The sequence below is a fragment of the Ammospiza caudacuta genome, chromosome 17, assembly GCF_027887145.1.
Source record: "Ammospiza caudacuta isolate bAmmCau1 chromosome 17, bAmmCau1.pri, whole genome shotgun sequence".
Classification (NCBI taxonomy): domain Eukaryota; kingdom Metazoa; phylum Chordata; class Aves; order Passeriformes; family Passerellidae; genus Ammospiza; species Ammospiza caudacuta.
In genome coordinates, this window is record NC_080609.1 from 16,207,725 (window position 1) to 16,228,912 (window position 21,188).

Genomic DNA, 21,188 nt, shown 5'->3' on the forward strand with positions numbered 1-21,188 from the left:
TGCCATGGGCTGCGGGATGGCCCTGTGAGCAGGGAGGGGACAGACGGGATGGCCCTGTGAGCAGTGAGGGGACAGTCGGGACCCGCTGTGAGCAGTGAGGGGACAGTCGGGACCCGCTGTGGGCTCTGCCGGCCCGCCCCATGCCGGGCTCCCCTCACGGATGGGGCACACCCGCACTACAACTCCCGGCATGCCTCGGGGCCGCCGCCATATTCCTGCGCCCGGCCCCTCGGGTCGCCGCCATGTTCCCGGTTTCCCGCCCCCTCAGGGGTCGCCGCCATCTTTCGCCGCCGCCGCCGCGATGCCGGAGGATCACGACTGGGAGGCGTACAAGGTGCCTCCGACCCGCACCCCCGTCTCCGAGAGGACCACCTCGGTGCCCAACCCCGTCGACTACTTCCAGAGCGCCTTCAACTATGTCCTCGACTCGCCCGTCACCTTAATCCGAGGTACCGGCGGGACGAGATACCCTTCCCTGTCCTCCTCCCTGGGAGCTGAGTAGCGGCGCGGGGACGGGGACACGGGGATGGGCACACCGGGCACGGGGCAAAGGCGTGAGGACACGGGCACCTGCACAGGCAAAGGGCACGCACAAGGACACAGGGACACCGGTCCTGACAGTAACGGTAGAGGGACAGGACACTGGGACAGAGGGACACGGGACATTGACAAGAACACAGCATGGACACAGGGACATGGGACACAGACAGATGCACACACGGCCTGGACAGAGGGACAGCGCAGGGGACATGAGACACAACATGGACACGGGCAGACATGGATAGGGGACACATGGTAGAACACAGCATGGACACAGGGACATGGGACAGACAGGAACACAGCTTGGATAGGACAGACACAGTGACATAGGACACTGCAGACATGGGAACATGGGACACAGACAAGAACACAATATTGGTAGTGGGACAGGGACATGAGACATGTCATGGACACTGTGAAGATACAGCAACATCAGGACATAGCTCGGACACTGGGAGCGTGCAGGGGATACAGGGACACAATGACACAGGATATGGGACACAGCACAGAGGGGCAGATACACAGCTGGGCATGAGCTGGACAGTGCGGAGCCACTGCCGCTGCCAGGGAAGGTGGCACTGGGCAGTGCCAGCCCTGTGTGGGCTGTGCTGCCCTCGGAGCTGGGCCAGGTGTGTGACCAGGCTGTCCCTGCAGGCTGGATCGAGCGGTGGCAGAACAGGAACAAGTTCTACTACTACCACCAGAAGTTCCGCCGTGTGCCCGACCTGAGCCAGTGCCTGGAGGGCGACTACCTGTGCTACTACGAGGCCGAGGCTCAGTGGAGGAGGGACAGGTATGGCTGCCCCTGCACTGTCCCCAGCCAGCTCACAGCAGAGCACACAGCCCTGGGACTTGCAGTGTTTTGGGGGATGCTGGGGTGCTGAGGCACCACCTCTAGCCCACCCGTTACACATCAGTGTGCTGCTGTCCCTCCAGCATGTCTTGGCATGGTAACATTAGGGACCAGGACACTGAAAATCCCAGAGCTGGCATTCCACAGGGCGTCCTCAGCCCTTGGTTCAGTTTTTCATTCCTCACCCTGTTTCCTGCAGGATGGTTGATCAGCAGATTGTGGAGATAGTCCGGGAAAGGATGGCTGCGTGCAAGCAGAGGGAAGGGCCCAACCAGTTCCAGAACTGTGCCAAGGAGATGGAGCTGCTGGCACAGGTCACCAAGGCCTACCAGGACAGATGTGAGTGTGGCAGCAGCACACAGGGCAAGGGCTGAGCCCAGGGAAGGGGCTCTGAAATCACATCCCACACTCATCATGGAGGCACTGCTCAGGCATCCCCTTTCTTTTTCAGACGGTGAACTGGGTTTCCATGGCAATGCACGGACATGCCTGATGAAGCAGAAGCACAGGATGATGGAGGAGAGGAAAGCAGCAGAAAATCCGTGCCCTCCAGGCACTGGCTCGGGTCGGCCCTGAAGCAGTTCCTCCCTCCGTGGTGCTGGTATCCCAGTGCATGTTGCTTCCTTGGCCTCCACAATAAACAGACATCTGTACAGCTGGGCTCTGTATTCATTCTTTGAAGAGCTCTGCAAGCCCTCAGCTCCAGGCACTTGGGGCCGCCACTGTTGGGGTTTGCCCTCCTCTCCTCCATGAGCCTCCAGAACATTCTGTGTGCTGCTCTGCCCTGGCTCTGACTTCCCTCACTGAGTGAAGTGCCCAAGGCCAGGCTGGACAGAGCCTGGAGCAGCATTAGTGGAAGGTGGAACTGGATGAGTTTCCAGGTCCTTCCCAACCCACCCCAGGTGGTTTTACCCACCTGCACCAACCCCCATCACACCAAGCATGGATTCCTGGTTCTCTGATCTCTTTATTGTCCTACAAAACCCCTTAGGTGGTGGCCACAGCGGCTGCCTGGGTCCTCTGCACCGACACTCTGGTGTGGGTCTTGGCCAGATGATCAGTGAATTCCTGCAAGAGACACCAATGGGGTTATTCCCCCAGACCCCTCACGGGTTCCTCAGCACCACTCCCACCCCTCGTGTGCACTGAGGTTGGGGTGGCTTAGCTTCATAGCTGCCAAACCTTTGGGTACAGAAATCTGAATTTTAGGGGCAATTTTGAGTTCTAAGTTACCAAAACACTCTTACCTGGTAGGGAGACTTGGTGAAGACAGTCTCTTTCCAGAGGTCAGGAGTCAGGTAGCTGTAGGTTTTGGAGATGGCATCGAAGGTGGCTTTAGCTGCAGAGAGATGTCACACGCTGTCACAAAGTGCCCGCCAACGGCTGCAGAACCAGCCCGCTGATCAACCCACAGCTCCAAAATAGCCCCCGGTTACAAAAATGTAGAACTTTGAAAGGATCAGGGAGACCAGGGAGGGCCTCTCTGATGAACCCAACAAAGCTCAGGTTGCTCTCTCTCTCCAGTTACGACGATTACACCACGGCACACAAGTGCAATCGCGCAGATTGGGAGATCCAGGAGCGTTGAACCCCACAGCTCTGTCACCAACTCTGGCGGAACCTGCAGCAGCACTGACTGCACTGGCAGCACAAATGGAGCTGCTGTGCCCCATAGGTGACAGAACTGTCCCTAAACCCCGCGGCAGCCCCAGAGCTCACCAAAGTTGCCGAGGGTGGCCGTGCAGCCCCGCGCTGACGTGTAGCAGTCATCGATGCCGGCCATCATCAGCAGCTTCTTGGGGACAGGGGCGGACACGATCCCAGTGCCACGGGGGGCCGGGATCAGGCGCACCAGCACGGAGCCACAGCGCCCGGTGACCTGCAGGGACACGGCGGGGTCAGCCCCAAGCAGAGGGACACAGTGGGGTCAGTCCCAGAGCTCAGCCTGGGGCCAGGCCAGCAGGACTCTCACCTTGCAGGGCACCGTGTGTGGCTTCCCGATCTTGTTGCCCCAGTAGCCGCGCCGCACGGGCACGATGGACAGCTTGGCCAGGATGATGGCCCCGCGGATGGCCGTGGCCACCTCCTTGGAGCACTTCACCCCCAGCCCCACGTGGCCGTTGTAGTCCCCGATGGCGACAAAGGCCTGCAGCACAAGAGGAGTTTTCAGTGCTCCAGCCAGGGCTATGCATGGTGGTGTGCACTTAGCAGGAACTCACAGCTCACCCCCAAACCTTACACACGGCTCTCAAAACCCGTTTCTCCCCTCAGAGTTCATCCTGCAGGCAGAACCAGCCAAGCACTAGAACTCAATTCCTTGCTGCAGCCTCACTCTGGTCAGAACTCCCCACAATTCCCCAACAGCACCCCCTGCTTACACCCAAAACTTCTCCATGAAAACCCAACACTGCTGCGCAAGAACAACTGAATTTTGCAGTGTCAGAAAAGTTTTCTTAACAAAATACTTATTTACTAGATGTCACAGTAACAGAGATTTGCAGTGATTAAAATGGCTCTGAAAGTGCAGAAAGGGAAGTTGTGAGCAGGAGGATCCAGAAAAAGGGGATTACCTTGAACCTGGTGCGCTGCCCAGCACGGGTCTGTTTCTGCACAGGCATAATCTTCAGCACCTCATCCTTCAGCGAGGAGCCCAGGAAGAAATCGATGATCTCCGACTCCTGCAAGAGTCAGCACTGAGCACACAGGAATCACACAATCCTGGAATGGTTTGGGTTCTTGGGGACCTCAAAGGTCAGCTAATCCAACCCCGTCCCAAGGGCAGGGACATCTTCCACTGTCCCAGGCTGCTCCAAGCCCCATTCAACCTGGCCTTGGACACTTCCAGGGATCAAGGGACAGCCACAGCTGCTCTGGGAATCTGTTCCAGGACCTCACCACCTTTATAGGGAACAATTCCTTCCCAATATCCCATCTGACCCTATCCCAAATCCCTCTCCAGCTCTCCTGGAGCCCCTTTAGGCTCTGAGGTGTCCCCAGAGCTTTCCCTACCCCAGATGAACAATCCCGGCTCCCCCTGCCTGCCTCCACTCCTTGGAGCATCTCCCTGACCCCTCCCTTCCATGTCCACAGCAACTCACCTTGATGGGAAGCGAGAAGAGATAAATCTCCTCAAGAGACTTGATCTTCATATCCTTGACCAGGCGGCCGAGTTTGGTGACAGGAATCCACTGGCAGAGAAACCCAGGGGCAAGAGTCACCAGGTGCCAGCACCGGCCGGGGCCCAGCTCTGCTGGTCCATCCCGGGGGCTGGCAGCGCCCCCGTCCCCGCTCCCCACTCACCTCCTTATCCTCGGCTTTCCCTCCGCGGGCTCCGCGGCCTCTCCCGCGGCCTCTCCCGCGGCCGCGGCCGCGGCCCCGCAGCCCGGTCCCGAATCCACCGCGGAAGCCCCCGCGGGCCGCTCCCGCTCCTCCCGCAGCACCGGCGTCGTCCGCCATTTGCTGGAACAAAGCGGGACGTCAGGCGGGCGGCGGCGGGCGCGGATGGGGCCGGATGCCGGGCCGGGCCGCGCGGTGCCGCCGCCGCCGCTCCCGCCATACTTACGTGATCCCTCAGCGTAAAAGGCCGCACCGCCGCCCGGCGCGGTATTTATACTGCGCGGGCATCTCGCGAGAGCGGCGCCAGTGGGCCCTGCGCGCTGGATGAGGAATAACTGCGGGCTGGAACGTGTGGTTTGTTGTTATTTATACAGAGCGCGGGGCGGGCGCGGAGCCCGGGGTGTAGGGGCGCGCACGGGCGGAGCGCGCAGAGCGCGGCGCGGCGGCCACAGGTGAGGGGCTGGCGTGAGGAGCTGCGGGTGCGGGCGGGAGTGAGGGCACTGCCGCACCTCCCTACTGCCCTGCGCCTTCAGCCGCTCTAAAACTGCTGGGAAATGGGAATGGTGCTGCCCGGGAAGGCGCTCCGGGGGCCGCGGTAGCGCCCAGCGCTGTCTGAAAATCATTCGGGGTCTGCGGTGGCCCCGGGTGAGATAACGGCGCCCAGAGCATCGGGAACATTAAGCTTATTGCCCACGGCCGTGTGTGGGGAATGAAACCCATGTTCCCATAAGCGCCGTGCCCGGCGGTACCGGCACCGCGGGGCTGCGGGGCTGTGTCTGAGGTTTGTTCCCTGATCCAGGTGCCGTTCCTGGGCGCTGAGAGCGCGGCCCCGCCACGGGCTGGGCTGGGCTGGCACTTCACGGCGATCCCGTCCCCGGAGGAGCTGTGAAGAGCACGGGGCTGCCGTGATGGACGGGAGTCACAGCTGGGAACGATTCGCTTTTGTATTTTAATGTGCAATAAAAGATGAAATTATTAAAAGATGGAGCGTCTTTCTTCTTTCTCATTGTCCAAAGCTCTCCTTTACGCTGTGGTCAGGGAGTTCTACTTTACGCTTCCTTGCGGCGGGGAGGGGCGGTTGTGCTGGAGAACGCTCCGGATGACGGAAAAGTGCAGCGCAGGGGCCGCCCGGGGCCGGGCTGTAGCCACTGTCCCGGAGGAACCGGGAATTCTCATCCCGTTCTGCGGGGCCGGGCCGTGGCCGCTGTCCCGGGAGAACCGGGAATTCTCATCCCGTTCTGCGGGGCCGGGCCGTGGCCGCTGTCCCGGGGGAACCGGGAATTCTCATCCCGTTCTGCGGGGCCGGGCCGTGGCCGCTGTCCCGGGGGAACCGGGAATTCTCATCCCGTTCTGCGGGGCCGGGCCGTGGCCGCTGTCCCGGGGGAACCGGGAATTCTCATCCCGTTCTGCGGGGCCGGGCCGTGGCCGCTGTCCCGGGGGAACCGGGAATTCTCATCCCGTTCTGCGGGGCCGGGCCGTGGCCGCTGTCCCGGGGGAACCGGGAATTCTCATCCCGTTCTGCGGGGCCGGGCCGTGGCCGCTGTCCCGGGGGAACCGGGAATTCTCATCCCGTTCTGCGGGGCCGGGCCGTGGCCGCTGTCCCGGGGGAACCGGGAATTCTCATCCCGTTCTGCGGGGCCGGGCCGTGGCCGCTGTCCCGGGGGAACCGGGAATTCTCATCCCGTTCTCCGGAGCGCTCCCCACGTGGTGCCGGTGGCGCCCCTCGCTTCCGTCACTGAGGGACCGGAAGTGTTCCCTCACTTCCCGGAAGTGGTGACCGGAAGCACGTGGGCCGCGGCCATGGCGGACGCGGACCCGGCCGCCGCCGCCGCTCCCGTGCGCTTCAAGAGCAAGTGAGGGACCCGCGGGACCGGGCTGGGGCTGCGAGGGCGAGCCAGGGGCCGGGTCGGGCTGGGCTGGGACCGGAGCCCCCGGGTCGCCACCGCTCCGCTTTAACGAGGCCTCCCGGCGCGTCTCTTTCCCTTCCAGCTATGCCGCGACGCGCAAGATCGAGCCGTTCTACAAAGGAGGGCGAATCCAGGTAACCCCGGCTCTGGAGGGACATCCCGGCATGTCGCGCCTCCCGGCTCTAACGTTCCCCATCCCTTTCTCCAGATCAGCCGCGATGGGAAGTTCATGTTCTGCCCCTGCGGGAGCAAAGTCAACGTGATCGATGTGGAAACGGGAGCGGTGCTGCACAGCCTCCAGCAGGTGACCGGCATCCGCCTCTCCTGGGCGGCTTGCGAGGAGCCCGGGGGGGTTTCTCGCTGTGGATACAAAGCTCCCGGGAGTGAGGAGCGCAGGGAGGGGGAACCAACCAAGCACAGGTTTGGTTGGTTGAGCCAAACAGAGCCCTTGGAGAAGGGAGCTCGGAGATCCCTGCAGGGATGGTTCAGCTGTGGCATTTCCCCTCTGTTTTCCCAGGATGAGGAAGAGGATGTCACAGCGTTCGTGCTGAGCCCTGATGACGAGGTGGGTTTGTGCTGGGGGCTGTGAGCAGCCTGGGACAGGCTGAGCCAGGAATGGGGGGGATTTTGGGGTGTGTATGCAGGGCCAGGGCTTGGACTCGATGATCCTTGTGCATCCCTTCCATGGTTCCATTCCATGCCCTGTGTGCTTCCTGAGGTCCCCTGGGAGCTGTGGCTCACACTCAGAGCCCTGGCTCACCTCACACCTGTGGCTCACACCCACACCTGCCCAGAGCCTGAGCTCCCCCAGCAGCTCCCTGTGCTGTGTGGCACTGACAGGAGCCCAAACCCATCCTGTGCCCAGGCTGTCCCTTGTCCCCATGTCCCCAGGTGCTGGTGACAGGCAGCAGGGCGCTGTTACCCGTGTCTCAGGGTGTCCCCAGGTGCTGGTGACAGGCAGCAGGGCGCTGTTACCCGTGTCTCAGGCTGTCCCCGTGTCCCCAGGTGCTGGTGACAGGCAGCAGGGTGCTGTTACCCGTGTCTCAGGGTGTCCCCAGGTGCTGGTGACAGGCAGCAGGGTGCTGTTACCCGTGTCTCAGGGTGTCCCCAGGTGCTGGTGACAGGCAGCAGGGCGCTGTTACCCGTGTCTCAGGGTGTCCCCAGGTGCTGGTGACAGGCAGCAGGGTGCTGTTACCCGTGTCTCAGGGTGTCCCCGTGTCCCCAGGTGTTGGTGACAGGCAGCAGGGTGCTGTTACCCGTGTCTCAGGGTGTCCCCAGGTGCTGGTGACAGGCAGCAGGGTGCTGTTACCCGTGTCTCAGGGTGTCCCCAGGTGCTGGTGACAGGCAGCAGGGCGCTGTTACCCGTGTCTCAGGCTGTCCCCTGTCCCCAGGTGCTGGTGACAGGCAGCAGGGCGCTGTTACCCGTGTCTCAGGCTGTCCCTGTGTCCCCAGGTGCTGGTGACAGGCAGCAGGGCGCTGTTACCCGTGTCTCAGGGTGTCCCCGTGTCCCCAGGTGCTGGTGACAGGCAGCAGGGCGCTGTTACCCGTGTCTCAGGGTGTCCCCGTGTCCCCAGGTGCTGGTGACAGGCAGCAGGGCGCTGCTGCTGCGCCGCTGGCGCTGGAGGGAGCCCAGGTGTGAGCGCAGCTGGCGAGCCGTGCACACCGCGCCCGTGGCCACCATGGCCTTCGACCCCACGGCCACCCTGCTGGCCACAGGTACGAGCCACCCTGTCCCAGGGCTGTCCTGCTCCTGGGGAGCCTCAGGGCTGTGTCCAGCCTGGAGCTCCCACGGCTCTGCCCTCCAGAGCTCAGGGCTCCTTCTTCCTTCTCTTCCAGGTGGCTGTGACAGCACCATCAAGGTCTGGGACATGGTCAAACACTACTGCACACACAACCTGAAGGGATCCTCTGGAGTGGTACAGTAAGGAGCTGTGCTGTTTGTCAGTCCCTGCTGTGCTGGGATATTGAGATTGAGGTGCAGTTCTGGAGTTAACGCAGCAGGAAAGCAAATTCCCAGCAGGTTCTGGGCTCTTCCTGCTGTTTGAGAGCAGGGTTATGGCTGACTGTGCCCAGAGAGGAAACAGTCGGGTCAAGAATTTTAATGGAGTTGTTTCACAGAATTTTAATGGAATTGTTTCACAGAATTTTAATTGAATTGTTTCACAGAATTTTCATGGAATTCTTTCACAGAATTTTCATGGAGTTGTTTCACGGAATTTTCATGGAATTGTTTCACAGAATTCTCACAGAATCGTTGGGCAGGGACACCTCCCAGTAGGCCAGGATGCTGCAAGCCCACCCAAGCTGTGCTGCTGTGGGATGTGCATGATTTAAAGGCTGCTGTGGGATGTGCATGATTTAAAGGCTGGGGTTTATTCCTGTGCTGTCCTCTGCCCTGCTCAGCCTGGTGCAGTTCCACCCCGACATCTCCCGCCTGCAGCTCTTCTCCTCCTCCATCGATTACAAGATCCGCATCTGGGACCTGAGCTGCAGCAGGTGTGTGGCAGTGCTGGAGGGACACTTCAGTGCTGTCACCTCGCTGGCCTTTGCAGATGGGAACAGCCTCCTCAGGTATCCTGGCAGGGCTGCACCTCCATCCATTCACTCCTGCAGGGCCTGGCTGGGTTCTGCTCTGAGGGGAAGGGGCGGTGCAGGTGCTCAGTGGGTGTGCATTGGAACCATGGAGTGGTTTGGGGTGGAGGGACCTTAAAGCCCATCCAGTGCCACCCTGCCATGGGCAGGGACACTTCCACTGTGCCAGGGTGCTCCCAGCCCCATCCCACCTGCCTGTGTTCCTGGGAATCTCCTGTGCTGGCACAGGGAATGCTGCTGCTCTCTCTCCCATGGCCTCTGCAGAGAGGTGTTGAGCTCCCACAGTGCCACATTTGCACCCCGAGCCAAGCTGGACAGGTTCAGCACTAAAACTGAGCTTTCCATTTGCAGCTCTGGCCGTGACAAGATCTGCATGGTGTGGGACCTGGAGAGCAGGCAGAGCAAACGAACCGTCCCTGTCTACGAGGTGAAACTGCTCTTTGTCCCTTCCTTTGAGGCCATGGTCTCCCTCTTCAGGGTCTGCATGCTGTGAAATCAGGTTTCTCCCCCTTCCCAGGGGTTTTCAGCTCAGCCTGTGCCTCTCTGACTCTTGCAGACCGTGGAAGCTGCTGTGCTGTTGCCTCAGGAGGGAGATTTCTCTCAGCTGGGTGTGAAGAATCAAGGGCTGCACTTTGTCACAGCTGGCAGCAAAGGTGAGTGACACTGAAGGGTGGCACCTGGGTCACTTCACTGCTGTTGTTGCCAGGCTGTGTGTTCTCCATGGCAGGAGCCTTGGGTGGAGAGCAGAGCCTGCTCCTGAGCTCCTTGGGCAGGGTGGATGAGCAGGAACAGGATGGAACAGGCACAGATCGATTTACCGCTCAAACACATTTATCTCTGTTTTCAAACTCGATGAGTTTGAGTGAACAACCAAACCCTTGGGGCTTTTCCAGCCACTGCAACCTGCCCAGTCTTGCCTTGGAGCTGGGTGGCTTTTCCCACTGTGCTTTGGATGGTGTTCCCTGGACATGCACTGTGAGGCAGTGGCTCGGCCATGGTTTCTCCTGTCTGTTCCCTGTGTGAAGCAGTGGCCCTGCCATGGTTTCTCCTGTTTTTTCCTGTTCTTCCAGGCATCCTGAGGGTGTGGGAGGCAGCCTCAGGTGCCTGTGTGCACAGCCAGGCTGTTCCCTGTGTGAAGCAGTGGCCCTGCCATGGTTTCTCCTGTTTTTTCCTGTTCTTCCAGGCATCCTGAGGGTGTGGGAGGCAGCCTCAGGTGCCTGTGTGCACAGCCAGGCCGTGCCCTTCGCGCTGCGGGAGGAGCCCAGCGAGCGCAGCCTCTCCCAGTGCCAGTTTGTGCCCGCCAGGAACGAGATCCTCACCGTGTCCATGGAGCACAACATCCTGTTCTATGATGCTCAGAGCCTGCAGCTCAGGAAGCAGGTGACGGCCCCAGCCTCCCTGTCCCTCTGTCCCTGCTCCAGGACCAGCTGTGCTCTGGCAGAGGCACCAAGGGCACCCCTGGCTCCAGCCTGCTCTGGGATTGCTCCATGGGCAGGGAATTCCACTGCTTTGGGGGAATGTTGCCCAGAGATGAGCACAGGAGGGAGAAAGCAGAACAGACTAAGCCGGAAATGCCTCCTGTGTGTAGAAGTTACAGACAGTATGAAATGAAGAGCAGCCACTCCCACCTCCCCTTCAGCTCCATTTCCCTCTTGGGCCGTTGCAGCTCGCAGGATACAACGAGGAGGTGCTGGATGTGAAGTTCCTGGGCCCTGGTGACTCTCACATCGTGGTGGCCACCAACAGCCCCCAGCTGAAAGTGTTTGAGCTGGCAACGTCCCACTGCCAGATCCTGTACGGGCACACAGGTGGGTGACAGCCCTGCCTTTATCCAGCTTCTCCTGGAGCTCTGGTGGAGAGCAGTCCCCGAGTTCCTGGTGGAGCAGCACCACAGCAGGTTTGGGAGTTGTGTGGGGAGAGGATGTGTCCCTTTGTCCCTGTCCCTGGCAGTGAGATCAGTGTAAACTGGAGCTGAAGGTGCAGGTGTGTGACAGGCTCAGTCCTCAGGGACCAGTGTGTCTCAGACCTGTCCCCTGGCTCATTATGCACTGGGCTCATTATGCACTGGGCTCATTAACTCCCCCCTTTCTGTTGTCCCATCTCAGCATTGCTCTGCACCCACCAGCTTTTATTTCTTCTCTTTAGAAACAATCCTGGCTTTGGACGTCTTCAGGAAAGGCCTGATGTTTGTCACCTGTGCCAAGGTGTGTCACTGTTCTCCATTTAATGAAACTCTTCATTCCTACTGAACCTTGTGGGCAAAATTGCGTTATTTTAGGAATCCAGAAAGGGTTTTCTGTTCATACAATCTCAGTCTGCTGCATGCCCCAAAGGGGTTCTCCCCCTGTCCCTTTTTAACATTGTCCCTGGGAAAATTGGTTGTATTTTATTTTATTGGCCTGAAGGAGATATTTCCTTCTCCAAACATTCTGGTTTGGTGTTAGAGTTCAGAAAAGTTGTTAGTGTGAGATTGATGAGGGAAACAACAACAGACAGAACAAGAGGACACAGTCTCAAGCTGCGCCAAGGGAGATCCAGGCTAGAATTGAGGAAGTTTTTCACAGAAAGAGTGGTCAAATACTGGAATCATCTACCCAGGGAGATGGTGGAGTCACCATCCCTCGATGTGTTTAAGGGAAGACTGGATGTGGCACTTGGTGCCATGATCTAGTTGAGGTGTTAGAGCATGGGCTGGACTCGATGATCTTAAAGGTCTCTTCCAACTTAGAAATTCTGTGATTCTGTGAAAAGGTGCCAAGAGCCCTGACAGAGCCAAACCCAAAGCTCTGAGAGAACCAGCAATAACCCTCCATGCTGGAGCCCCAGAGCTGATGTTGCTGTGAGGTTCAGGCTGGAGCAGCAGACACCAGCGGGGCTCAGGGATGAGGTGAAAGCTCAGGGAGCTGCTGTCCCCAGCCAGCTGAGGCTTTTCTGTCCCCCCCAGGACAGAAGCGTGCGGCTGTGGCGCATGGGCAGGGCTGGCAGGGTCACCTGTGTGGCACAGGGCCTGGGCCATGCCCACGGCGTGGGCGCTGTCGCCTGCTCCAGGTAACACACGCTGGGCAGGGAGGGAGGGAGGGAGGGAGGGAGGGAGGGAGGGGAATGTCCTGGGGGTGCTGTCCCCTCCCAGCTGTGCTGCTCCTCAGCCCTGCTCCCAGCTTCTCCTGGTGCCCGGCTGGGAAGGGACCGTGGGGTGGTTTGGGTGGGAAGGGGCCTCAGGTGTCATCAGTGCCACCCCTGCCATGGGCAGGGACACTTCCCCTGTCCAGCCTGGCCCTGGATGCTCCCAGAAATGGGGGAATCCCTCTGAAAGAGCTTGGGGAGCCATGAAACCATTTCCCACACCGAGCAGTGGCTGAGTGTGGGGATCCCAGTCAGGGAGGAGAAACCACGGAGTTGTTTCCCTGCCCTTGATGCTTTCTCTGCTCTCAGGATGAAGGAAAGCTTTGTAGTGACCAGCAGCCAGGACTGCACCATCAAGATCTGGAACATCCCGGAATCCCTCACTTCCAAAGCTAAAGCAGCCTTGGTCTCCAGCCCAGAGCCCCTCCATGCCAGGGTCACTGAGAGGGGCCATGACAAGGTACAGCTCCAGCTGATCTTTCAGTGCTTCAGCCTCTGTTTGTTCAGTGTCCCACAGCCAGGCCTGACCCTCTCCCTCCTCCTCCTCCTCTTGTGGCTTCCCCAGGACATCAACAGCGTGGCAGTGTCCCCCAATGACAAGCTGCTGGCCACGGGCTCGCAGGACAGGCTGGCCAAGCTCTGGTCCTGCTCCGACTGCTCCCTGCTGGGGGTGTTCTCTGGGCACAAACGTGGCATCTGGTGCGTGCAGTTCTCCCCTGTGGACCAGGTCCTGGCCACCTCCTCGGCCGATGGGACCCTGAAGCTTTGGGGACTTCGGGATTTCAGCTGTCTGAAGGTGATGAGAGCTTTGCCTCTTGCCCTGGGCAAAACCTTGGGGTTCCTCAAGGATCCTTCCAAAATTTGGGGCTTATTCCTTTGGGCTTTGGGAGTAACTGGGATCCTTTGGGGTCTCTCCAGAGGCCTGGAAGTGCTGAGCTCCCTTTGTGTTTTGCAGACCTTTGAGGGCCACGATGCCTCAGTGCTGAAGATCATCTTTGTGAGCCGAGGGGCTCAGCTGCTCAGCAGGTTTGTGCCTGATTCCAGAGTCAGGGAATGTCTGAGCCCATCAGCAGCACCAAGAGGAAACACTCCTGTGTCCAAAGAATTTTGGGACAGGTTTATAGGAAGATGCCATGTTTAGGCCAGGCTTTCTGTGGAGGTTATTTTCATCTTCCTCCTCTCCAGGTGTCCCATGGGTTCCATGTGGCTGCTGTGGCATTGCTGGGTTGGGACAAACTCAGTAGACAAAGCCAAGGGTGCATCTTGCCCTCCTCATGTTTGGTTAACTCTGCTCCTGTTTGGAAGGAATTGGGATATTAGTTCAATTCATTCAAGTCCATCTGATATTTGAGGTGGGACAGAGCAAGAGAGGATCTGTCCAGTGATTCTTTCTGTTGTGTTTCTCTTCCAAAAGTGGATCTGACGGTCTCTTAAAACTCTGGACAATTAAAACAAACGAGTGTGTGAAAACATTGGATGGTCATGAGGACAAAATCTGGGGCCTTCACTCCAACAAGAAGGATGACATGGTCGTGACAGCCTCCAGTGACTCCTGCATCACCCTGTGGCAGGTACAGCAGGGGCTGCCTCCTCCCTGGGTTAATAATGGGGGTAATCGGAGAGCTCAGGGTCCCAGTGGCTTGTTTTTCATGTGTTCTCCTTGTCTGCAGTTTGAAATTAGGTTAACGAGGCTGACCTTGGGGTTTGAGGGTATTTTTTGGCCATTCTGTATTTCCTCAGAGTAGCAATTGGGCCCTAGCAATGAGCTTTGGAGGGAAGTTGGAAATTTAACATTTAAATTACTTGACCCCAAGATTTTGCTGCAGAAACTGGTCCCACATCACTTGATGGCCAAATCAAAACCCTTCTGTATTAAAGCAGGATTTGATAAAGTTTTAACCTGTTTTTTTTTTTTTTTTTTTAATAGGATGTGACTGAAATTGAGGAGAAAGAAGCACAGGCTAAACAGGAGGAGCAGATTATGAAGTGAGTTGATCTTGTGTCATGAAGAACTGTGAAAGGCAAACTGTGCAGTGGAACTGTGCACACCTGGAGCCATCCAGCTCCACCTGATCCCAATATTGGAGTGAGGGCATATATTGATGAGCACCACAAACTCCTTAACTTTTATTTCCAAATCTGCTGCTTTTTCTGTGGTTTTGGTTTTTTCAGCACCTGAAGATTTGTCTCACTCTCACTCCTGATTTGTTTTCCAGAGAGCAGGAGCTGTCTAACCTTCTCCATGAGAAGAGGTTCCTCAAAGCTCTGGGCCTGGCCATCTCCCTGGACCGGCCGCACACGGTGCTGACCGTGGTCAAGGGTGAGTCCAGAGCGTGCTCCGAGGGCATTTCCTGCCCTCCCTCCTTTCCTGGACACCCCTTCCGGCCAGCTCAGGGCAATAATTACTCTGAAATCCTGAGTTTTCCCTGAGCGCCATCACCAGGGTGTCCCTGCTGTGGTTTCTCTCCCCAGCCATCCTCAGGGAGCCCGAGGGGAGGAGGCGCCTGGAGGAGAACATTGTTCGGCTCCGCAAGGATCAGAAAGGTTTGTGGCGTTACTGAAGTGCTGAAAGTGTCCAGGTCAGAGGCTTTTCTGTCACTGAAATTAGAATGCTGCAATCCTGGGATGGTTTGGGTTGGGAGAGTGTTCAGTTTTACACTCTGCCATGGGCAGGGACACCTTGAGTAGAGCAGGACTGGCCTTGGGCACTTGCAGGGATGGCAAGTGGGACCTGAACCTCGGTGAGAGCCCCGGGATGTTTTCAGTGTGGGCTGTGCTGTGTGCCAGCCTGGCCAGGCTTCCTTCCCCCCACAGAGGCCGTGCTGGCGTTCCTGGTGACGTGGAACACCAACTCCAGGAACTGCCACGAGGCCCAGGCTGTCATGGAGACCCTGCTGAGGCACGAGGCCCCCGACACCCTCCTGCAGTTCTCAGGAATCAAATCTGCCGTGGAGTCCCTGCTGCCCTACACAGGTGAGGCCCTGTGGGGACAGGAGGGGCTGGCTTGGGTCAGGGATCATGGAATGGTTTGGGGTGGAAGGGGCAGGCCAGGTAATGCACCCCTGCCATGGTAGGGACACCTTCCTTCCACCATCCCAGGGTGGGATCCCCATCCAAAGCCCCAGTGTCCAGCCTGGCCTTGGGCACTGCCAGGGGCAGCCACAGCTGCTCTGGGCACCCTGTGCCAGGGCCTGCCCACCCTCACAGGGAACAATTCCCAATTCCCAGTCTCCCATTCATCCCTGCCCTCTGGCACTGGGAGCCATTCCCTGTGTCCTGTCCCTCCATGCCTTGTCCCCAGTCCCTCTCCAGCTCTCCTGGAGCCCCTTCAGGCCCCTCTGGAGTGTTCCCTTGTCCAGGCTGGCCATTCCCAGCTCTCCCAGCCTGGCTTCACAATCGAGGGCAGGGTTCTGGTGCCTCCCTGAGCCCTCCTTCCCTCCCTGCAGAGCGCCACTTCCAGAGGCTGAGCCGCCTGCTCCAGGCCTCCACCTTCATCGAGTTCATGTGGCACAACATGAGGCTGGCAGATGTGGCCCAGCAGGACCAGGGCACTCTGTGACCCTCCGTCCTCCCACCAATTGCTCTTTCCAAAGAGCTTTTCCCACCAGGATTTTTACTCCTGTATTTTATAATAAATGTTTTCATTTCTAAGCCAAGTCTAACATTCAATCTCCTCAGGGATGAATGAAAGGAAAAGGTCATTTCTTTGGCCAAGCTAGGGTTTGTGTTTTCACACCCTGAATTTTCAGACTCACAAACAGCAGGCAGTTTGGGATTTAAAAAAGGCAAAATCCCAATGAGCAGCTGGGATTTAAAGGGTTCATGGAGTTGGGATCTTGCTTGGGCAAAGGCAGGGGTCTCACCTGTGCCCACCCAAAATTTAGCACCTGGGAGGAAGGAAGCACAATTTAAATTCCCCAAATAGCAAATTTTTGAAGCATAAAGCACAAGCAGGCTTCAGAGATATTTACATGTATTTTATTTCATAGACAAAAATGTATAAAATTCAAACAACACAAATACCTCACAAGTTCTTTATAAAAATATTAACAGATACCTGGGAGAATAAGTACAATTAAAGCCATCAGTGTAGAGAAAAGTCTTGATTTTCCTGTAACTCTTTTTCTAACTCATTTCTAGCTAGTGAGTTGAGGATTAGAATTGTTGTTTCAGTAACTAGCCAGTCCCCTGGAAAGAGGAATGTGTTGTCCATAAAGGTGGTCTCTGTTCCCATCCCCAGGTGGGACAGGAGCTGTGGCTCCCCTGGTTGTGTTCCTGTGCCTGCACAGACGTGGCTGCAGGGAGCAGGGATGAGCTTCCTCCCCAGCAGGTTTTTTATTCTCACAACCATTCAGCACATCCAGCCCATCCCTGTATTTCATGACCTCTCCACTAACCTATTAAAAAAACCTCCAACCAATACCAAAAGTCAAAAAGTTTTTAAAAATACCTATAAAACAGCGGGTTCAGTAGGTGCCATCATACATCCCATCTCTCCCCAATCCCATGGCTGTGCCAGGGGACACTGAGGCACTCTGGTGCCACTCCTGTGCCCTCCATGGTGGCTGTGGCTGTGCCAGCTGATCCTGGCGTGGGGAATAGCCCAGCTGCACTGCAGGGAGGGGAACACCTGCCTGGGGGAGAGCTCTGAGTGACCTCCAGCCCTGCAGCTGCTGGAAGCTCGAGTGACCCCACTCAGCCCTGTCCAGGTAACTCCCTGGGGAAGCTGCAGCTGCCCAGGGAGGTGGTGGATGTGTGCGTGTCCCTGGGGAGGGGACAGTCCCAAGCCCCGACACTCCAGAAGTGATGGATCTCTGTGTCCCTGGGGAGGGGACAGTCCCAAGCCCTGACACTCCAGAAGTGATGGATCTCTGTGTCCCTGGGGAGGGGACAGTCGCAAGCCCTGACACTCCAGAGCTGCTGCCCACGGCGCCCAGGGGGCTCCAGGGTGTCAGGGCTGTCCCCGTGTCCCCTGCCCAGGGTCCCTAATGCTGGCTGGGGTCCGGGAGGGCCGGCCGGGGGGCCGAGTGCTGCACAGCTCGCTTGGTGACGGTGCTGCAGCGCTGCAGGATCTCCTGGGCTGAGGGACGGGCTGGCACCTTGGGGACACCCGCGGCCAGCTCGGGGTCAGCGGGGGGCGGCTCGGCCGTGGAGGGCTCCACGAAGCCGGAGTCGTTCCTGTCCTTGGCACTGAGCTCTGGGGATTTGCTGCTGTGTGTGCCCAGCTCGTGGCTCGGCCCAGGAGAGCTCCTGGCCGGCTCCACCTCGGGCAGGGACCGAGACAATTCGGGTTTCCGGGCCAGCCGGGCGTTCCCGGCGCTGCTGCTGCCCGAGCTCAGGGAGGAGCTGTCCAAGCCCAAATCCAGCCCTGAGGTGGAGCTGGCCTGGGGCAGGGAGCGGGATCTGCTCCTGGCAGAGCTGTGCTCCTCCCGGGAGCTGAGGCTCGGGGTGCAGGTGTGCAGGCTGCAGCTCAGGATGCTCTGGAGCTTGTGGTGAGGGTTCTGGTAGGGCCGGAGGCACAGCGAGGGCATGTAGCCAGTGCAGCCGTTGTACCTGAGGGCAGGGATGGAAAAACACTGAGAAAACCCTTCCAGCACCTCAGGCCAAGGGGAGGGAGCACTTGGGGAGCAGGTCAGTGCTGTACACAGGGTGTGAGGACGGGGAAAGCATCCCCAGCCAAGGACATCCAGCTCTGGGGGCTCCTGTGCATCCCACACAGGAGGAACAGCAAGCAGCTGGGCTTGGGAAAGCCTCACCTGATCAGCCACCAGCCATTGTGGGACGTCCTGAGCACCTCCACGACCACCCCCTGGTTCAGAGAGAGCTCATCTGCCTTCTGGGCCTCGTAGGCCTGCACCACAAAGTACAGACTACCTGCAGAGAGAGGGAAAGGTTGGATTTGCCTTGTGGAGAAAATGCTCTGATCCCTGTGAGAGACCAGCCCAGCTGCAGGGCAGCTGTCCCTCAGAGTGACTGGTTTGCTCAGGGACCCCAGTCTGATCCATTTAAGTTGAATATAAAGAAGTTTTTTTACAAAAAGGGTGTGGAGGCCCTGGAAGAGGTTGCCCAGAGAAGCTGTGGCTGCCCCTGGATCCCTGGAAGTGTCCAAGGCCAGGTTGGACAGGGCTTGGAGCAGCCTGGCACAATGGAAGGTGTTGGGGTTGGAACTGGATGGGCCTTAAGCTCTCTTCCAACCCAAACCAGCCCATGGTTCCATGACCCACAGGTGGTGGCAGAGCCAACCAGAAGAGTCAGAGGTCCAGGCAGGGACTCCAGGCAGTGGGTAAAGTGGTGGCGGTTTGCAGAACTCGTGTTTTGAAGGAGGAACAGACTCACCCTCTTCATCTGAGCTGAAGGCATTCTGGATGTCCTCACAGGCATCAAGCTCTTCCAGGTATGAGGCTGGGAACCAGGCTATCTGCTTGTCTGCATTTTCCACCAGCCACCAGCCTACAAAGAGGAAGAACACCCAGATTTTAACAGCCTGCAAGTCAAGACATGACAATAATCCCTGGGTAGGGGACACAAGGGACAGGAGGGACAAGTGCAAACACCTGAACCCCTGACACTACCTCAGCATTTGCCTAGCTATGAATCCATCTGCCCATCGACCCCAACACTGAATCCTCTCAGACCTACCAGTCATGTCCTTGATGAGCACTTCCACAATCTCCTCCTGAGCCACTGTAAAGGGTTTGTTCTTTGTGTCTTTGGTTTCAAAGGCCTCGATGCAGCGGTAGCTCTGCGACGCCTGAGGGAGGGTGATGGAGAGGGGCTGGGGGCTCTTCTCCCTTCTGAACACTGATGGCATGATCACAGCACTGGAAGGTGAAGGTGCACATCAAAAACTCATGTGAGAGATTGAGTTTAGTATTGATTTTGGCGAAATCATTTCTGCAGTAGGCTGAGAAAAGCTTCAGGCACCAGAAACAAAATTAAAAGCACCCAGCTGAACTGCCCTGGAGTGTACCTGGTGTTTCCCTTCTATCCATATCCCATGACATTTTTGCTTCACCAACAAACAAAAAAATACAATTCATATTTCACACCTGTTTTCAGGGAAGGAGGGATCGAGGTCTTGAGTCTGTGCCTTGAAAAACTGAATCACCTCTTCACCCCGGGAGATTTTCACATCAGTTTTCAGCAGCTCCTGGGAATAGGTTTCCAGCAGTTTCAGGATCTCCAGGCACCTGTTCAGCTTGCCACCCTTCCTCTGCTGCATAGTTATTCCTTCAAAATAACAAGGGCACAGTTGGGAGAGGACAGCAATGGATCTGGGTCCCTGGAGCAGCATCTTTTCCCTGAACAGTGGGTGCCCTCAGACACCACCCTTCCTGCCCAAGCCCAAACTGTACAAAGGCACTGTCCCTCCCTCCCTGCCATTTTAACAGCTCCTGATAGGATTTTTTAACATCTAAGATTTCTCTTTTTTTTCACATGTAGCGTTTCAAGAAGTTCTAGGTCAATATTTGAAGTGTAGCATTAATTTGCCAAGTACAGCTATCTATTAGAAAAGCCTTTCTGGGTCATTTTAAGTCTGTACTAGACCCAAACATGATGATGTGACCCAGTGGTGCCATGGCAGGAGCAGTGAGCCCCTGATCTGTTCCAGAGGAAGGTCAGACTCAGAGGCTTCAGTGTCTGTCATGGGTATGGCTGTCCCTGATCACTCTTGGGTTTGTTGGTCCATCAGAGATTTGTCCTTACCTTTAAACCTGGGTAAACTCCTCAGTGACCCATTCTCAGTGGGGAATTTTCTCTTCAGCTCTTTCTAAAAGCAAGGAGAAGGAGAGAACAGTGATTCCTCACAGCTGACACATGGCTCGGCTTCTTCCCCTCCCCAGGACAGGAACCTTGAACTTTCAGGAATTGGAAATTCACTTACATGGAATTTCCTAAAGTCTTCAAACGTCCTGTAGATGAGAATGTTGTTCTGATCTGACCAGGACACAAACATCATGTAGTTCTGGGAAAAGAAAAGCAGTTTAATCACAATGTTCAATTTTAGATGCTTCCAGATAATTAGCATTTGCTGTGGCTTAGTTGAGGCTTTTAAAAAAAATTAAATAAAGCATTAAACCTACAAAAATGTTTTTAATTTCATAGTCCCAAATAGGTAATGATTGCTGAAACCAGGAGAATTTTATGGTGACAAAAAGAGAGCAAACCCCAAGATATTAAGCTCATTAAAAACCAAGTCCCCTTATCCTAGACCCCTAGGCTCCAATCCCAATACTATGGGGAATAAGCAAACATACCCCTGGAAGAGTAATTCAAAATCCTCTAGTCTCCCAGTTTGCAAATTATATTTAAGGAAGAAAACAAAGCCAAAAAAAAAAGAATAAAAATTAAAGTACCTTCTGTTTTCTGCACTGCATGAAGCCCACAGCCTTCACATCCACGGGATATCTGTTAGAGCTCATCTTCCCCACGGCTGCTGCTCCTCCTTCGCGGGGAGCCAGAGGGATGGAGAGGGAAGGATGGGAGAGGGAGGGATGGGAGCTGGAGGGATGAGAGACGGAGGAATGGGAGCTGCAGTGATGGGAGCTGGAGTGATGAGAGACCAAGGGATGGGAGCTGGAGGGATGTGATCTGGAGCGATGGGACCTGGAGGGATGGGACCGGGAGGGATGGGACCGGGAGGGATGGCAGCAGGAGGGATGTGATCTGGAGCAATGGGAGCTGGAGCGATGGGAGCTGGAGCGATGGGAGCTGGAGCGATGAGAGACAGAGGGATGTGATCTGGAGCGATGGGAGCTGGAGGGATGTGATCTGGAGCAATGGGAGCTGGAGCGATGGGAGACGGAGGGATGTGATCTGGAGCGATGGGAGACGGA

General features: G+C 57.1%; 4 protein-coding genes and 2 non-coding genes across 6 annotated transcripts; 3 read left to right on the forward strand and 3 right to left on the reverse strand.

Moving 5' to 3' along the window:
- The first annotated feature begins 236 nt into the window (after positions 1-236).
- Positions 237-2,053, forward strand: NDUFB10 (NADH:ubiquinone oxidoreductase subunit B10). Its single transcript, XM_058816227.1, has 4 exons — positions 237-449; positions 1,195-1,333; positions 1,593-1,732; positions 1,845-2,053. Exons 1-4 carry the CDS (start codon positions 302-304, stop codon positions 1,967-1,969), a joined length of 552 nt encoding a protein of 183 aa, XP_058672210.1. The 5' UTR covers positions 237-301; the 3' UTR covers positions 1,970-2,053.
- A 287-nt stretch (positions 2,054-2,340) lies between these two features.
- RPS2 (ribosomal protein S2) lies at positions 2,341-4,976 on the reverse strand. Its single transcript, XM_058816098.1, has 8 exons — positions 4,956-4,976; positions 4,694-4,852; positions 4,492-4,581; positions 3,964-4,071; positions 3,366-3,539; positions 3,113-3,272; positions 2,641-2,732; positions 2,341-2,461 (listed from the first exon to the last, which is right to left on the reverse strand). Exons 2-8 carry the CDS (start codon positions 4,847-4,849, stop codon positions 2,381-2,383), a joined length of 861 nt encoding a protein of 286 aa, XP_058672081.1. The 5' UTR covers positions 4,850-4,852; positions 4,956-4,976; the 3' UTR covers positions 2,341-2,380.
- LOC131565488 (small nucleolar RNA SNORA64/SNORA10 family) lies at positions 2,832-2,969 on the reverse strand. The gene has a single exon (XR_009275456.1). It is a non-coding gene; the product is annotated as a small nucleolar RNA SNORA64/SNORA10 family (small nucleolar RNA).
- Positions 4,977-5,336: 360 nt separating the features above from the next.
- On the forward strand, positions 5,337-5,461 carry LOC131565490 (small nucleolar RNA ACA64). The gene has a single exon (XR_009275458.1). It is a non-coding gene; the product is annotated as a small nucleolar RNA ACA64 (small nucleolar RNA).
- Positions 5,462-6,520: 1,059 nt separating this feature from the next.
- On the forward strand, positions 6,521-16,103 carry TBL3 (transducin beta like 3). Its single transcript, XM_058816062.1, has 22 exons — positions 6,521-6,582; positions 6,719-6,770; positions 6,845-6,940; positions 7,154-7,201; positions 8,211-8,352; positions 8,473-8,557; positions 9,040-9,207; positions 9,580-9,655; positions 9,785-9,881; positions 10,412-10,608; positions 10,895-11,036; positions 11,374-11,432; positions 12,173-12,276; positions 12,661-12,811; positions 12,917-13,147; positions 13,307-13,377; positions 13,766-13,922; positions 14,279-14,337; positions 14,568-14,671; positions 14,824-14,895; positions 15,166-15,324; positions 15,798-16,103. Exons 1-22 carry the CDS (start codon positions 6,530-6,532, stop codon positions 15,908-15,910), a joined length of 2,436 nt encoding a protein of 811 aa, XP_058672045.1. The 5' UTR covers positions 6,521-6,529; the 3' UTR covers positions 15,911-16,103.
- Positions 16,104-17,336: 1,233 nt separating this feature from the next.
- Positions 17,337-20,311, reverse strand: NOXO1 (NADPH oxidase organizer 1). The gene is made up of 8 exons (XM_058815703.1): positions 20,237-20,311; positions 20,059-20,122; positions 19,401-19,581; positions 18,991-19,172; positions 18,688-18,801; positions 18,108-18,225; positions 17,719-17,904; positions 17,337-17,676 (listed from the first exon to the last, which is right to left on the reverse strand). The coding sequence occupies exons 1-8, from the start codon at positions 20,309-20,311 to the stop codon at positions 17,337-17,339; spliced, it is 1,260 nt and encodes a 419-aa protein (XP_058671686.1).
- Between the last annotated feature and the right edge of the window lie 877 nt (positions 20,312-21,188).

Excerpts from the sequence above, each read along its gene's own strand:
- TBL3 (XM_058816062.1), top strand. The coding sequence starts at position 6,530 with ATGGCGGACGCGGACCCGGCCGCCGCCGCCGCTCCCGTGCGCTTCAAG. Across the intron at positions 6,583-6,718 it reads CCCGTGCGCTTCAAGAGCAA|CTATGCCGCGACGCGCAAGA; the intron begins GTGAGGGACCCG and ends TTTCCCTTCCAG. Across the intron at positions 14,338-14,567 it reads CAGGAGGAGCAGATTATGAA|AGAGCAGGAGCTGTCTAACC; the intron begins GTGAGTTGATCT and ends TTTGTTTTCCAG.
- NOXO1 (XM_058815703.1), bottom strand. The coding sequence starts at position 20,311 with ATGATGTTTGTGTCCTGGTCAGATCAGAACAACATTCTCATCTACAGG. Across the intron at positions 18,802-18,990 it reads GCTCATCAAGGACATGACTG|GCTGGTGGCTGGTGGAAAAT; the intron begins GTAGGTCTGAGA and ends TCCTCTTTGTAG. Across the intron at positions 17,677-17,718 it reads CAGGCCAGCTCCACCTCAGG|CAGCAGCGCCGGGAACGCCC; the intron begins GCTGGATTTGGG and ends GAGCTCGGGCAG.
- RPS2 (XM_058816098.1), bottom strand. The coding sequence starts at position 4,849 with ATGGCGGACGACGCCGGTGCTGCGGGAGGAGCGGGAGCGGCCCGCGGG. Across the intron at positions 4,072-4,491 it reads TCTTCTCGCTTCCCATCAAG|GAGTCGGAGATCATCGATTT; the intron begins GTGAGTTGCTGT and ends TGACTCTTGCAG. Across the intron at positions 2,462-2,640 it reads TCACCAAGTCTCCCTACCAG|GAATTCACTGATCATCTGGC; the intron begins GTAAGAGTGTTT and ends TGTCTCTTGCAG.
- NDUFB10 (XM_058816227.1), top strand. The coding sequence starts at position 302 with ATGCCGGAGGATCACGACTGGGAGGCGTACAAGGTGCCTCCGACCCGC. Across the intron at positions 450-1,194 it reads GCCCGTCACCTTAATCCGAG|GCTGGATCGAGCGGTGGCAG; the intron begins GTACCGGCGGGA and ends CTGTCCCTGCAG. Across the intron at positions 1,334-1,592 it reads GCTCAGTGGAGGAGGGACAG|GATGGTTGATCAGCAGATTG; the intron begins GTATGGCTGCCC and ends TGTTTCCTGCAG.